This window comes from Myotis yumanensis, unplaced genomic scaffold (genome assembly GCF_028538775.1).
Source record: "Myotis yumanensis isolate MYYU_CA2020_CCGP unplaced genomic scaffold, mMyoYum1.0.hap1 SCAF_2, whole genome shotgun sequence".
Lineage (NCBI taxonomy): Eukaryota > Metazoa > Chordata > Mammalia > Chiroptera > Vespertilionidae > Myotis > Myotis yumanensis.
The window spans coordinates 151,118,686-151,135,869 of record NW_027223753.1 but is presented as its reverse complement, the minus strand read 5'-3'; the positions used below and the strand labels follow the sequence as shown (position 1 = coordinate 151,135,869).

General features: G+C 37.4%; 1 protein-coding gene and 1 pseudogene across 2 annotated transcripts in view; one reads left to right on the top strand and one right to left on the bottom strand.

Annotated features, from left to right (window-relative positions):
* Window positions 1-245: 245 nt before the first annotated feature.
* On the bottom strand, window positions 246-471 carry LOC139002157 (non-histone chromosomal protein HMG-17 pseudogene; annotated as a pseudogene).
* A 13,034-nt stretch (window positions 472-13,505) lies between these two features.
* Window positions 13,506-17,184, top strand: part of CD200R1 (CD200 receptor 1) — a 43,359-nt gene continuing 39,680 nt past the window's right edge. For both annotated transcript variants that reach the window (XM_070403556.1, XM_070403555.1), the window contains exon 1: window positions 13,506-13,808. In XM_070403556.1, coding sequence (XP_070259657.1) covers window positions 13,742-13,808 — 67 coding nt within the window. In that variant the 5' untranslated portion in view covers window positions 13,506-13,741. The remainder of the gene's footprint in view (window positions 13,809-17,184) is intronic.

The window sequence follows — 17,184 nt, the reverse complement described above, 5'->3', positions numbered from 1 at the left end:
AGATCCCTCCTCCCAGGAACCAAGAGGAAGTCTCTCAAAACTAGAAGGGAAAGGTGTTTTTTCCCATGTCAATTCAGCTTTGGAAACATTCTATTAGTAATAAAACAACAGTAAAGTGTTCTGTGCGCTAACAACATAGCTTACAAAAATTAAAACAAAATTCTGCATTTTTATAAAACTTGATAAAAATGTATTTCAAACTGTACAGTCCCCAGAAATACACAATTATCAAAAATGCACACACTTCACTTGGCATCTGCAGCTTTCTGTGCCCGGTCTGTTTGGGCATCTTCGTTTTCTGCAGGGTTATTCCCATCCTTGCCAGCATCAGCTTTCCCTTTTCCCCTTTGGGTACCTTCTCTCCTTTGCAGGGGCCTTTTTAGGAGCAGGTTTAGCAGATAACCTGGCAGATTTTCTCTATGGTTCCCCCTTCATCTTGGTTTTATCTCCTTCAGTCTTTCTCCAGGGCATGATGAGGTAGGTCACCATCGCGGGCCACAGGTACTGCTCCGGGTGATTGATATTTTAATGGGTCTCAATAGACTGCATCATATTGTTTTCTAAAATTACATTTCATAATTACCTAGTTATTCTGCAGAAAACTGTGCAGAGATAAATACATTAAAACAACTTCAATGGAAATTTAAAATTAAAAAAAAAATTATTTCCATTGCAGTAAAAGAAAGATGTAGGTGGCGTGTATATTTCAGCAAAAGGAGCTTATCTGTGGTTATTCAGTTTGTCAGTCTTAAGTTATTTTTTTTTACTCCTAAATAATTTCTTCCTCCCGATGATAAAAAAAATGTACATTTACTGTCTGTGCTAATGACTAAGTCTATTGTCATGGATTTTGTGAGCAATTATGTTTAAAACATATCTGTTTAGACTTTGTGGTCAATATGGTGAGCATGAATGCCAAAATCATTTTGAATTAGGTTCTTCATTTTGTTTAAAATATTAATTATATTTACAACAAGCCAAAGTAGCCTTGTGGAAGGTGCTGTTGCTAACTATAAAATAACTGGCAACAAGACAGGCTTTTTTTCTTTTTAATGATTGACTTTTACTGGAAGAAAGTATAAAAATGGCAGAATTTATAAACTAGGATTGAGTTGTCAAGGTTTTCTTTTGTTAATGGAAATAAAAGAAACATGGTCACTACTGAATTTGCTGTACTATTCTAAACTTAAGATTCATTTCTTAATGCTTGGGATTTTGATGTCTCAAAACCAAACCTATGGAAGTGCTGTATTTGCATTAGAAAAGCTCAAAATACTTAATCTGCACTTTACGGTATAAGTCTTATGCTGTCTAAATTCATAAACAGAGCAGCCCCGAACCATATTTTATTTATACAATCCTGTTGAAGAATATAATGTTTTTTAAAAAGTCTGTATCTTTCATCTCTGACAAAGCTTTGTAAATCTTTTTAGAGTGCAATTTTCAAAAATTTTGTTTTTCCAAACAAAATCCTCCCAAACATATGGCACCCACGTGCTGGCTTTGTGGTGGGAATGCTTATCAAAGTAGCAATGGCCGCTGCCAGCACTTCTGTCTGGAATAAAGCTGCCCCCCAGCTCTTGCCCTGATGCTGGACAATTCAGTCCCTCCCTGTATGTCTCTGGTGCCTTTCAAGCTATCCCAGCGCTGAAGCTCAGAAGCAGGGAGTGAAAGTAAATCCTTAAGTGGACCCTTAAGAGGATCTGCCTGGGGCTCCAGACACCCTCTGTCTACCTCAGTTTCAAACCCTGCTGGTTTTTGCAGCAAGAAATTACGAGGACTTCTCTTTCTGGCACTGAAACCCTGGGCTGGAGGACCTGGTGTGGGGCTGGGAGCCCTCAGGAATAGCTGAGATATTCCTTCCAATTTTTATCTGCCACATGTGGGTGTGGGACCAGCCTGCTTTCCTACCAGTCTCTATGTGTCCTCTTCTTTATATCCTTAGTTATACGACTTCCATTCAGCCAGATTACAGGCAGTTCTGAATGATGGTTGTCCTGTAGTTTAGTTGTAATTTTGATGTGGTTGTGGAAGGAGGTGAGTACCTCATTTATCTACACTGTCATCTTGACCAGAAGTTCCTGAATACTTGTGATGACGGTAATAGACAAGGATAAGTAAACAAACTTATAAAGTATGGTAAGTAGATAACTGGAAATAAGATGGCTAAAATAAGGCCTACTACCACAGCAATACAGTAAGTGTAAATAGTTTAAACTAACAAATGACAGGTTTCTTATATTGGTAAAAAACAAAACCAAATGAAACAAGGAAGGGGCAAGGTTCAAATCCAGCAGATAATTCTATATGCTGTTTTTGAGACAAAGTTTAGAATAAAAATATAAAACTCTTTAACTTCTTCTTACAAACTGTTTATTGCAAGCAAGAGGCAGCTGAGGGAATAAATATCCAGAATGTAAGAAAATTTCACATATTACCTAAAAATATAATTAACTCAAATAGAAAGAGAAAAGGCTAGGCAAAGTATATGAATGGTCAATTTTCTGAGGGAGTAATGGAATTTTGTAGAAAAATGAAAAGGACTTATGGCATAATTATATAATGACTTATGAATCCAAACCAGATGCACCATCAAGAGAACACCCACAATTATGTAATAGTAATTACATTTGGCCACCTTTAATATTTTGCCAACATTTGGTCTTATACAATACTACATTTACATCAAAAATCTTTTTTTGTTTTTGTTTCGAAGTTATATTTGTTAAGGTAGGAGGATAGAAGATATTTTACTTTGTTATCTTGTTAACTTTAAAATATTTAGATATATTCCATCTACACTCTCACCTTGGCCCCACAAATATTAGAGGACAGCCTGATAAAGGTGGAAGAATAATAAAAGAATATCACAGCTGGCCTTTGTACATGGAAGACTCTACAAGTGCAGCAATGGTTAAATGGTGTATTAATTTCTGTTGCTGTTGTAACGAAGTAGCACAAACTTAGTGGCTTCACAGCAGCACAAGTTTACTGTCTTATAGTTCTGGAGGTCAGAAGTCCAAAATAGCGTTAACTGGGCTAAAAAATCAAGGTGTTGCAAAGCTGTGCTCCTTCGGGAAGCTCTAGAGGAGAAACGTCTTCCTGGAGGCAGCCTGTATCCCTTAGTTCATGGCCCCTTCCTTTATCTTCAGAGGCAGAGGTGAAGCATCTGTCAGCCCTGTCTCTGACTCTAACTCTCTTCCCTCCCTCTTTCCTTTATGAGGACCCTTGTGATTGCATTGGGCCCACTCAGAGGATCCAAAATAATCTCCCCATTTCAAGCTCACTGACGTAGTCCTATTTGCAGTCCCTTTTGCCATGTAAAGTAACATTGTCACATGTTCTAAGGATTAGGATATGGACATCTTTGGTGGGGGACATTATTCTGTCTATCACAAATGAAATGTGGGAATGGAAAGGCAGGTAGAAAGCAGAGCACTTAGGAAAAGATTTTCACCTTAAAAAAATATCATTTTGTGCTATCATTTAAACTGTTTTTGCCAGGAAGATAGTACTTTTATAACAGCTATTTACAAATATATTTTGATCCCTCAGTCATTTTTAAATTTATTTTTTTTGGAAGGCGAATTTTACATTATGCATCTCTTTGCCTTGTAGAAGTATTATTTTGATAGCCTTTTAAAATCATTTGTTTAAATAATCCCATTTAATAGAGATAAAAATTGGTATATGTAGAGCATAATTGTGTTACCTAATATTTGTACTTGAACAAAGGGAAATTTTTTGGAAGTATAATAGTGGAATAAAAGACTAAAAATAAGGCAAAACAAAACAAAACAAAAAAAGCAAGCAAAGAAAACTTGGGAAGTATTTCATCATGTCTCTTCCAAAAAGCTAGATCCAATCTGGGCCTTGAGTCTTATTAATTCTGATATCCCAGGGGCCAAGGAGTTAAGTTGTTATTAGCTTCCAAATGGACCTAAGACAAATATTGAGTTAAATACCTGATGAAATATTCCTAGGAGAACTTAACTCTATTGGCCAGTAGTAATAGTTTATTTTTTCCCTCTTTTCCTGATCCCCTTGTATCAGCAAACCAAATTTTAACAGTCATAAAACACATCACTTTAAAACAGAAATTATCTAATACATGCCCAATAGACAAAGATAAAAGCAGCCTACTTGCACATAGCTGCCCACATCCCTGCTCCTAAAAGTATCTCCCAAGAAATTCTAATGGTCGGGATGTCCTCCCTTTGGGTGGAGGTGCCCTTATAGTGAGTTACCTTTTGTTTGTTTGAGGATTTCTTTCTTATTTATTTATTCATTTATTTATATCTTTATTTTTGAAAGTATTACATATGTTCCTTTTTCCCCCCATTGACCTCTCCCACCCCAGCCCCGCCCCCCACCTCTGGCTTTCACCACCCTATTGTCTGTGTCTATGGGTTATGCTAGTGATCCCACTTCTAGGAACATATACCAAGAATCCAGAGACACTCATCAGAAAGGATATACGCACCCCTATGTTCATAGCAGTGCAATTTACAATAGCTGAGATTTGGAAACAGCCTAAGTGCCCACCAATAGATGAGTGGATTAAGGAATGGTGGCATATCTACACAATGGAAATACTACCTGGCTGTAAAAAAGAAAGAACTCTTACCATTTGCAACAGTATGGGTGGACCTGGAGAGCATTATGCTAAGCGAGATAAGACAGAGAAAGATAAGTATCATGTGATCTCACTCATTTGTGGAATCTAATGAACAACATAAACTGATGAACAAAACAGACCAGAGACACAGAAGCATTGAACGGATTGATAGTGCTTTACGGTTGAAGATAGAAGCACGGCTGCTCATATTCCCACTGCCGTTGGTTCTGGGGTTCTTCTACTGAAGAACTGGGGTTTACCGATCAACTTGTGGTGCAAGCTCATTCCTGGTTCATTCTCCCCACTGTTGCTACATCGCCAGCAGGAACTCAGTTATAACTGTTTTTTCCTTCTGTAGGAAAAATCTGTTAGAAGCAGGGCACCACTTCTTATAGGTTTGATTGCTTTATCATGTTCAGCCAAGTAAAATATAGAAACACTAACTCAAGAAAAAGAGATCTTATCTACTTCCTTTTCTCGATACGGAGCATTGATCATGTAAACATTTTCAGCAGTCTTATAACCCCTTTTCTTTTCCAAAGGTGAAATAATCATAACAGTATTCTTTAAAAAATTCCCCTAGACATACTTTCAAATTATATGAAACCATTCCAAAATCATTAGTAGCATATTAAAAAAATAAGCAGAATTAAAGCATATAAGAAAGAAAGATCGCTAATAGGAAAATAGTCACAAAAACATACCTTAGATAGATATTAATGCAGCATGAACTCCCTTAAGAAAAAATATATTAATGTAAGACTTCTAACTTTTAAAGTTTTTAAATTTAATGTATAGAATATGTGAGCCTTTATGTGGCATTAACATAATCAGTGTTATAAGTGACCAAAATAAACAAGGATTTCAATAGAACAGATGGAAGAAAGTTGTTACAAAAGGGAGCAGCTACCAAATGCAAGAGTTCTTCAGCTTCTAGTATCTGTTTATCTTTTTGCTGCTGCCCACAAATTAAGTGACATAGTGATTTATTTTAAAACCATGCTTTGAAATAATAACTTTAATTTTTTTCCTAACTCAGTACAGTGGAAATTACTGAAATGATCAAGTTTAGAAAGTATTTTAAAGGAGAAACCAAAGATTTGTTGATGGATTGTGAGTGAAAAGGAAAAGTGAAGAATCAAAGGATGGAACTTCCATATCAGATAGACATTTAGAACAACTCTCCCAGACAAGTAGAAAAGCTAAAATAAATAAATAAACAGACAAACAAATAAATAAATCTATATAATAAAAGCTTAAGTGACCTTTAAGGCAGAACAACCAGAACGACCGGTTGCTATGATGCGCACTGACCACCAGGGGACACATGCTCAATACAGGAGCTGCCCCCTGGTGGTCAGTGCGCTCCCACAGGGGGAGCTCTGCTTAGCCAGAAGCTGGGCTCACGGCTGATGAGAGCAGCGAGCCAAGCGGTAAGGAACAGCGAGCAGGCGGGTGGTAAGAAGCGAGGGGTCCCAGACTGGGAGAAGGATGTCTGCTTGCAGGCTTAGGCCCACTCCCTGCAGGGGTCCGAGGGGTGCTGGACTGCAAGAAGGTGCAGGCCGGGTTGAGGGGATACTCCCGCACCCCCCAGTGCACAACTTTCATGCACCAGACCTCTAGTAAATAAATAAAATATGCTGGAAGGTATCAGGAAATTCTCAAAATAATAAAGAATTACCTGGTCTCAAATTATTTCTATTACTTGGAAAAACAAAACACAATGCCTAGGACAGGAGAAAACCAGACTTCACAAGCCACTTTAAATATTGGAATCAGAAATTATTTATTTATTTATTTATTTATTTATTTATTCTTTATTGTTGAAAGTATTACATATGTCTCCCGTTGGAATTAGAGACCTTAAAGTATTCTCTTTATGTTAAAGAAGACAAAAGACAAAGGGAAATATTTTGATGGAACAATAGAAATTATAAAAATGACATCAGATTTGAAAAAAAGAATCAAATAGATATTCTAAAACAAACGCAAGATATTCAGTAACCAAAAATAGGTGGCAGAACTGAAATTTAAACCCAGGAAATTCAACTGTAGGGGCCATAGCCTTAACAGCTACTTTCAAAACTAGGAAAAAATTATGACATTCTTAAACTTCCAAATTTAACTAGAGTTCAACCAACTTAAACTACTGTCTAGTTATTTATTAAAAACATACATCATCTTATAAAAGACACCATGGTCAAATACATAATTTGGGAACAAAATTTTTAAGCAACTGATATAATAAAATCTTAATAAAATGTCCACTGAATATTGAATGAAATTGCAGACAGATAATTTCTATGACTGACATAATTTTTATGTTTCATATTCTTTTACTAGAAAGTTGCACAAAAACCATTTTATTAATTTAATACTGTCCGAAACACTTAAGGTGATTCCATTTGGCTATTTCTTTTTAAAATTTCCTTCTTGACTCTAGTAATTAGGGCATTTTGGAGATCAGATGATACCGGTCTTTTTTCAGAATACTTTGCCTGAATGTTAGTTTCTAGCCAAGGTACATGACTTGGCTTTTTATTCTTTTCAATTCATTTCTGTAATTTTTTGGACTTCCCCTTTCCAGTTGTCACTCAGAGATGAAAACAATATAACTGCCTCTAAAGTTTTTTTTTTTCTGTCTCTGTGTGTGTGTGTGAGAGAGAGAGAGAGAGAGAAAGAGAGAAATGCGATTTATTACTGAAGTTGCCAAATCACCACCAAAGACTCGCAGGTTTAAGGGGTGTCTATAAGTAATGAAGAGTCCCAAACATAAGTTTGGAGGGAGGGGAAATGGAGAAATGGATGGTGGGACTCCCAGTTGCTCTTTCTTTTCTTCTTCTTCTTCTTCTTCTTCTCCTCCTCCTCCTCCTCCTCCTCCTCCTCCTCCTCCTCCTCCTCCTCCTTCTTCTTCTTCTTCTTCTTCTTCTTCTTCTTCTTCTTCTTTTTTTTATCCTCACCCAAGGTCATGTTTATAGAGAGGAAGAGAGAGAGAGAGAGAGAGAGAGAGAGAGAGAGAACTCAACCAATGGAGCCACTCTGTTCAGGCTGTCCTTCTGCTTTCTAATGCCACAGGAAGAAGGTTCTTTTCTGGCCAGCACACTTCCCCCTCTCCATGTCCAGTTTCTCTTTGGGGGTAAGGTGGGGTAGGAGGATGTTGGAAGAGGATGTAGTGTGGGTGGGCCCCAGGAGGGGGATGGGTGCTGGAGTGGAAGCAAGGGTTTCCAGGTTCTCATGCATCTTAATGCAGAGCTCCTCCAAAGTAAAATTTTCAACAAGATTTCTACTTATTAATTTGGTCTTAGGAATGAAAGATAATTGGTTGACTGGGATACCACTGTACTTGAGACCAGAATCAGAGTGGCCCATTTTCCAGTATTTATCCACATTGTGAGGTACCACCTGACTCCCTTCAAGAAGGACTTTGTTCCAGGGTGGATCGTATTGCCGGCAGTTCAGAAAGACTTCTATGGATTGCCTCACCCAAGATCATGCCCCTTTCCTGAGCTATATGTAATAAGTGATAGATTCAGGAGTATTAAGATATGGCCATTTCAGCTCAACAGAGGACATCTCTAAAGGGTAGTTCAAACTCCAGATCTCCCCAGGGGTTAGCTGAGCCTGTTATAGGCCTACCTTATAGTTTGACTTCTCCCTCTGCCCACTCTAGTTTATGTTTCTTTAGTTCTATAAGAAATGATTTAAGATTACTCCTTAATAACCACTCTTCACACTAAACTCCATTTCAGGGTTTGCTTCACAGGGTACACAACTTATGACAATCTTCTTCAAATTTATCTGAATCAAGGCATTGAATCTATCTTCCATTCGTTAATCTATCCACCTATCCACTCACCCATCTATCTCTTTACTATTTTTATTAAACCATCCTGGCATTTCAGAAGACTCATTCTTCTTCTTATTCAATAATATTTCTTCAAGTTATAATATCCACACTACTGGTATTTATCAGGTAGCCAGTTGTTTAACTAGTTTCCAAAAGATATAAATAAATGTGCAAAGTTTAGCATGTTAGCATACTTTGTGATCAAATTCTCAAAGTGAAGCTGTTAACATTAGCTTTGGTTTCACCAAATTATCTGCAGGGGGCAGCAGAGAATGCTCTTAAGGCAAATACAATTAGAGAAATGCAGTTTCTTTTTCTTTTTCTTTCTGTCTCTCTCTCTTCAAAACAAACAATGAAGTTGTAAGAGTGCTCAACTAGAAGAAAAAGTGAGTGAATAGATGAACAGATTTAAGAGGAGTGAAGAGTGTGGAACATGCATCGGAGACAAGACAGTTAAAAAAATACTTAGTAAAGTAATTAGCCACATACCTAAGAAACAAACTTTGGAGTGAGATTTCTTGGGCTTGGATCCTGTCTCCACCACTTATTAGCTATATGATTGGACAATTTATTTAACCTCTCTAGCTTCAGTTTCTTCAGGTTTAAAATTTTTAAAAAATATTTTTATTGATTTCAGAGAGGAAGGGAGAAAGAAAGATAGAAACATTAATGATGAGAGAGAATCGTTAATCGACTGCCTCCTGCACACCCTCCTCCTGGGGATTGAGCCCACAACCCAGGCTTGTGCCCTGACCGGGAGTCGAACTGTGACCTACTTCTTCAGAGGTCGATGCTCAACCAGTGAGGCACACTGGTCAGGTAGTTTCTTCAACTTTAAAATGGTGACAACAGTTATGTTTACTTTATAGATTTGTTGAGAGGATTAAATGAGGCCATATTTATAAAGTGCTTAGAACAGGGCCTGGGTGTTAAGCTAAGGGATTGATTATTTAATATCGATATGACCACTGAGGTCTAAAATTGATATTAGGTAAAATATAAGCTGTGGTTAATAATTTCTTTTCTCCGGTTTTGCTTTTAATTTGTTATTGCCCACATTTTTATTTTTAAGCATCTATTTCTAATTTGTTCTTTTTATACAATCTGTGAATTCATACTGAAAAGTATGATTAACCTTCACCTGATATATATTTTGTCTAACTTTCAAAGGAGAATTATGGAGGTGATTTGGCATCAACTGTATATTGAAAGTGGAAAATTTCAAGGTAAATATCAAAGATACAGTAGAATACAAAAATAGATATATACATTTTTGTGAGGCTTGTTTAGGTTACTCGTTAGTACAATTAGTGATTGTGTAGGAGATCCAGGATTTCAGATATGTCTTCGGAGTGTGGGTCTATGAAGATTGTAGAGAAGTGAATTGGAGAACAGGAAACTAGGACCTGGCCAGGAGAGCGGCCGTTTTATGCAGTCATTAAATTATATGCCTCTTGGGAAAATCATTAGTTTCATATCTCTAATCGTTGTGCTATGAGGGCAGGGAGGAAAGCAAACTAGAGTGGAGTGTTGTAAAGTGTGAGCTCCTTGAAATTCTTCATGTTGTTAGGCATTGTTCTTTCACTTCTTTGAAAATGTTACATTAGTACTTGGGCAGCATAAGGATAGGGTAGATTGAGGGACTTGGGACAAGTTTGCAGTAGTGTGTGTGAATATGCATGTGTGTGCATGCTATGAGAGGCTAAGTCAGGCCACACACCTAAGAGAGTTCACAGAAAGTAAAAATGACAAGGCAAGTAAGTATTGCCCTATTTTTTTGCAAAGGCATACACCCAGAAAATTTAGCTAAGGTATCAGAGGCAGGCGAGTATTTGAGTTCTAGGCAGTCAAGACTCAAATTCAGGAGTTGGAAGAGCAGGCAATGGAGAACAAGAAGTCAGGAATAAAAGACTGTTAGTGTCTGAGCAGTAAGGATTCAAGATCCATGTAAAGCTTCTACATAAAGGGGAGGTATACCAATGGCAAGATAGCAATTTCTTCTTCTTCTTCTCCTTCTCCTTCTCCTTCTCCTTCTCCTTCTCCTTCTCCTTCTCCTTCTCCTTCTCCTTCTCCTTCTCCTTCTCCTTCTCCTTCTCCTTCTCCTTCTCCTTCTCCTTCTCCTTCTCCTTCTCCTTCTCCTTCTTCTTCTTCTTCTTCTTCTTCTTCTTCTTCTTCTTCTTCTTCTTCTTCTTCTTCTTCTTCTTCACAATTTTTAAATATTTTATTTTTTATTTTATTGTTTAAAGTATTACAAATGGTAGTACATATGTCTCATTTTTTTCCCCATTGACTTCTCCCCGGATTCCCCTACCCCCCTGCACATGCCCTCAGCCCCCACCTCCCATTGTCTTGTGTCCATTGGTTATGCTTATATGCATACATACAAGTCCTTCGGTTGATCTCTTTTGTGGAATATAAAGAACATTATAAACTGATGAACAAAAATAAATACAGAGGCAAAGAATCATTGAACAGACTGTCAAACTACAGCGGGAAGGCAGGGGAGCGTGGGGTGGGGAGGGAGGTTTAGAGATCAACCGAAGGGCTTATATGCATGCATATAAGCAATGTCCTCTAACTGGTTTAAGGTTGCGGCTAAGTCTGAATCTGACATTGGAGACAAAGATATACATCTGACTGAGAAAAATTTACTTCAAAAGCTTTAAACCAACTTGTGAGTAAGTCAAATGTGCAAATTTGGAGGCATTATGTTTTAAAGCAGCTCTAAATTACTAAAGCTGACCAAGCCCTTTTGTTTTGGCCACCACAACATTAACCAGCAATAACATTGTTTCTTTAGTCTTTTCTGTGCCCTCACTCATAATTGGTAGTATTAAAGAGGAGTTAGAAGATTAGTGGAGCAAAAATTTTCGATTTCTGGTTTGAGCTGCATCTTTCTTTTGATCTTGTCTTGCTCTTCTGCTCTTCATTTTGGGTTCCGGTGCCCAAGGGGCACATCTAAGGAGAACCAGGCCCCTTTAGAGTTTTCATAGACGTGCATTAACTAGAAAAGCACTTTTTTCTCTTATTATATTGACTCTCATGGTATATCTTTGGTGGATGGTTATGCTAATCAACACTTGGTCCCTTTATTGTTCTTCCAAACACCTGCTCTCCTTAAGAGGTAAAGGTGGGGGTTGAGAATTAGGGTGAAGGGGATAAAGGATGGGGGGAGGAAGTCTCATCCTGCCAAATCTACTTCTAGAATTCTATAGTTTTTGACACCATTCATTTGATTGTTAAACTGCTGATGGTAGATTGTGGTCTGACCTGAGATAAGTGCATGGGAGAATGTCTGTGAAAGTTGTTGCCTGAAATTTCAAACCAGAGGAGCTGAGTGGGAAAAACACAAAGCTAGCAAACGAGCAACGTGAGTTTTACTCCTAGCTGTGTCACCAAGTCATTCTGAGACCTTAAGCAGGCCACATGGCCCTTCTGTGCTTTGGTTTTGGCTGACATTGCACAGGCATTAAAATAAATGGTCACCAAGAAGTTCTGATGGCATAAAAAAACACACTCATGTAAGGATAATATAAATGGGGAAAAAAACAGGCTACTGATTTGATTAAGAAACTTGCCCAGTATCATCTGACTAATAATTGCCCAGCAGAGACTCAATGTTAGGTCTACCTGATATCAAAACTCATGGTTGTAACTACTATGAACTTTAACACCAGTGTGATGGAAACCAGAATGCTATATTTGAACTGACATTTCATCACTGATTTTCTGACAGATGGTACAATTTTAGACATCAGGAAGTTGTTTTTGCTATAGTCCACATTGTCACATAGCCCATATCTTCAAGTATTCCATGCCCTCAAGCACCTGGTCTCACTGTGTATTATTGGTTCACTGAAAGGAAAGCTGGAGAAGAGGAAGGGGGAGAATATATATAGTTTACTGTTTGGCAAGAGGAAAGATGAAACTGCTAACTTACAGGAAAAATATTGCATGTTGTTTAGTCTTTTTCCTGTTTACAATGTTTCCTTCCCCTTCCTGGAGAGTTTTGCCTTGGAGTAGGAAATTCTTGGCACATAGAGAATTTATTTCTTCCAAACAATCCAAATGCACATGAACTAGCACTTTAAGGCAGAGGTTTTTTGTTGTTGGTTTTGTTTTTTTGTAATTCTCAATTACAGCTCTGTGACAACTAAAGATGAGTACTTATTTGTAATTTGGTTCAAATGACCAGTCTAGTTCTTCAAAAGTGAAAATGAATGGAAATAAGTATGAAATTGTAATAGAGTAATGTCCCCCCCCCCCCCCCGCAATCTGTGACCTAAATTCTGAAACTTGTAAGTAGGTTAATTTATATGTAAAAAGGGAAGTTGCAGATATGCTTAAATTAAGGATTTTGAGATGGTGAGATTATCCTGGATTATCTGGGTGATCCAATATAATCACAAAGGTTTTTATAAGAGGGGAGTAGGAGGGTTACAGTAAGAGAGTGTGACATTGGAACAGGGGTTGGGAATAATGCAGCTACAAGCCAAGAAATGCTGGTGGCCTCTAGAAGCTGAGAAAGTCAATGAGTAGATTCTCTCACTGTGTCCAGAAAGAACATGGCCCTGCTGGCACTTTGATTTTAGCCCCATAAGGTCCATTGCAAACTAGATTCATTTGTGTTACTTTAAGTCACTCAGTTTGTGGTAAATTGCTACAGTAGTGATAGGAAAGTAATATACTTACGATGCATCTAGAGTTATAAATATTGTAGACAGCAATTTTATGCAAAATTTTTCAAGGGAAATATTTTATTACAAACTTTATTACTGAGGCTGTCCACCCCTTCAATTTGGAGAGAGCTTCTGAAAGTTATCATGATTGGGAAGTTTAATAGGATGGGCCCCAAATAGATAAATACTCTGTTTTGCTTTTTAATCCACATTTAGACAAGTCCGTTTATCTTGGGCACGGTCAATGCCTTACTGTAAAGTTTATCTCTGTACAGCAGAAGTGAGAGGAGAACCAATGAGCTGAAAGATAACTCAATCAATCTGCTTCCTCCGTCTTTGCTTCAGTGCTTCATACAGGAAATCTATTGCTGTGTCAAGTTCCAGAGAAGAGTTTCTTCTGCTCCAAGTTACTAATCAGTCAAAAACACATAGAGTTGAAGGAAGGGGCCAGGAGGAAAGGAGTGTCTGGCTGCTGATGGACTAAGAGGATTCAGCACGGAGAAGTCAGCCAGAGAGAGCCTCACCATGCCCACAGCTCCTTTTTCACCTATGTGGAGGACAAGGGCTGAGTGAAGGGCGGAAAAGAAGAGAACAGAAATGCCCTGCTCTTGGAGAACTTCTGACCTGCAGTTACTCCTGATGTTGACTGTCTTCTTAGTGGCTGGTAAGTTTGAATTGTCTTTGGAAGAGTTACAAGAGAATGACTGGTGAGAAACCTGGTCTCAGATTTTCCGCAGCTTTCTCTGCCTTTCTTATGGTGCAGTGCAAGATAAATACACTCACAGATATGGGGCATGGGGTTGCTCCCAGATTTATTTCACTTTATTATCCTTATTTTCTTCGTTGTTGTACTTATTTTACTTTGTATCTTACTAAAGTGTACTCATTTCTATGATTTACCTCATTGCCCATTTTCTTATTTTTCCCTTCCCCCTTTTTTTGAATGAATACATTAAATACTTTCTAGTAGCAATCCAAGTCATCTGGGCCCTCTTTATCTTCTTCTCTTTTTTTAAAAAAAAATTAAAATAATAATTTCAATCCATTTAAGCCCATATTGTTAATGTAAATTAGGAAATTTTATTGCTTTCTAGCACTTTCTATGACCAGGTGCTTTTTAAAATATAATATACTCAGAGTTTGGTGGTGCATCTGCAATGTATGTCTGCGTTTAGCATTAAGATGTGCAGGCTGTAAAAGACACTCTCTGTGCCAGAGGACATACTCGTCAACGTCTAGGTTGCTGTAGGTGTTGTAGAAGACTTGGGACTATTGTGGGGGTGTCCTGGTTTCACTATAGAGGGTTGGTAGGAGTTGATGTGGGAGGGAGCTTTTAGGTTTCGCTTTTAGTAAAGGGAGCAGTGGCAAGGAAACAGTGTAGTTAATTTCAAATTTTGTAATTTGATAATTGAAAGAAGAAAAGGTATTTTTTTCTCATATGAGTGACTTCAAAGTATTGCCTATCTTCCAGCAGAAAACTCTGTTTTCCACATGATAATCTTACTGGTGAACACACACAAAAGAACCATACTGTACTACTGTACCTTCCTGTGCAGAATTTTCACATACTTTTTCTCCTTTGATCTGCAAAGGAACTCAGCGAAACAGGTATGAAAAGCATTTCTCCATTTTACAAAGATAGAAACTGAAGCTTAGAGAGGTGAAATGATTTGTCCAACACTAATAGTATGTGGCAGAGTCACCCCATATACTATTAGTGGGTGCAACTACAGTGGGGCCTGGACTTACGAGTTTCATTCGTTCCGTGACGGAGCTCGTTAAGGAGCTCATTAACTCAAGTTGCTCTGTCAACTCAAAGCAAAAAATCGCAGAGAGACGGCTCGTATCTTGGAAAAACTCGTTAGTCGGGACACTCGTAAGTCAAGGCCCCACTGTATAAGCATCACTAAACATTTGAATAGGCAATTTTCCTCAATATTTAGCCGTATACTTTTCACACCACTATTTATAGCGCCACTGAAAAAAAAGTTAAGCCAATATTGGTTATAAATTTAGTGGGATATTTACTTACAAAAAAATTCAGTGATCTGAATCTTTCAATAGTTGAGATCTTGTTGGAGAAAGCTAGTACAGAAACCTGTGCAGAACCCAACTTGTCAGAGAAGCCATTTGCATGATGACAGATGGTTACTACATTTAGTATAGTGAACACATTATAAGATACATAAATGCCAAATCACTATGTGGTACACCTGAAACTAATATGACATTGTATGTCAACTATCCATGAAGTAATAAACATTTCATTCCCCTTAAAAGATTAAAACATAATTGATAATTTTGAATTTTAATGGTTTAAAGGTTTGTGTTTTAAAACTATTTCTAAGCACAACTAAGGATACTACATATATCAAATACTTGAAGTCTGTGCTTCAATAATTATAAACTTATCAAAATGTTTAGAATCAAGATATGGAAAGCAAATTCTGTGCAGTGATTTGGCATAATAGATTCACCATGAAATAATTTAGAATAATGAGAAGCAAACCACCTGGAGCAAGAATTTGCCTTTATCTCTGTTACTACTTTAATAGCTTTGTATGTTCTAACAAAACTCACATAAGGGTCACAATCAGTTAATCATTTCCAGGAAGAAACAATGTTGTTCACTCATGAACATTGCGCAAACAGATTTGAAGTTATTTTTAGGTAGAGTTTATATGCCTTGTCTGTTCAAAAAACCTAGAAATACTGCCAAACATAAATAACTTACTTTAATATACAACATAAATTCAGCTAATGACTTCAATGTATAAAACATAGCACTTAAAAAATCTATTTACTTTCATCTTTACTAATTTGCTTATAAATTCAAGCAACATGGCAGTGGGTAGACAAAGTTTATTCAGAAAATACCTGAGGGGAAAGATTAAAACATCGTAAATGGTCCAAACTTGCAACTTTGTCTGGTCTCCTTTCTTTGTATTCCCTTCACCCCACACCACTTCTTCCTCCTTATTTTAGCAAGTTATCTTCTAGTTTTTTCTTGTGTTCAAATTATATTTTGCTATTCCAGTTAATACAATTCTACCTTTTATAAAAGTCACTGATGCTGAGATTATGTGTGAATTACTGAAAAGAAATTTTCCCCTTTTCTTCCTTGGGCTAATTTTGACCATTTATTATTATGTTCCACTAGGGGGCAGGCAGTAACAAGAAAAAGAGTTATAATCAAGACAGGACTGATAGCTTCAGCAGGTTTGCAAAAATGGAACAAGCGATTAAAAGCAATTGTGAAATCATATGGTACTTAAAAAAAAAGCAATTGTGAAAAAGAAGGGGTTTGTCCTCATTAATTTCAGTTCTATCTTCCTTTCTTGGTTTGTGATAGTTGCAAATTTACATATTTTTAGGTATGTTTTCTCTAAACATCCATGCTTAAACAATTAATAAATTAATCAAGAGCCATTGTTAAGAAGACTGAGTGTGTATGGAGGGTATGTGTTATCTGTGAATAGTGCCTAAAAGTTATTAGCAGACTAAATTAGAGAAATCAAGCTAAGATGACATTTTAAGAGAACTTTAAAAAAATCTTTATTGTTGAGAGTATTATAGATGTCCCCCTTCCCCGCCCTGACTCTCATTGCCTCCCTCCACCTGCTTCCCGCCCTGGTCTAGGCCTCCACCACCCAATTTTCTGTGTCCATAGGTAATGCATAGATGCATATACCTTCTTTGGTTAATCTCTTCCTGTCCTCCTTTCTGCCTTCTGTGTTTATTTTTATTATTTCTTAAATTTTATTGATTTCTAGAAAGAGACAGACAAAAGGAGAGGGAGAAATATTAATTTGTTGTTTCATTTATTTATGCATTCATTGGTTGATTCTTGTATGTGCCCTGATTGGGGCTCAAACCCACAACCTTGGCATAATGGGATGCTGTTCTAACCAACTGAGCTACCCGGGCAGGGCAAGAAATTGTCCATGAATCTAGTAAAACATGAGAGAAATTACAGTGGGATGGAGTTGTCAAAGACTTTGTGGAGGAGATGGGTCTTGAGCTGGACCTTGAATGATGGG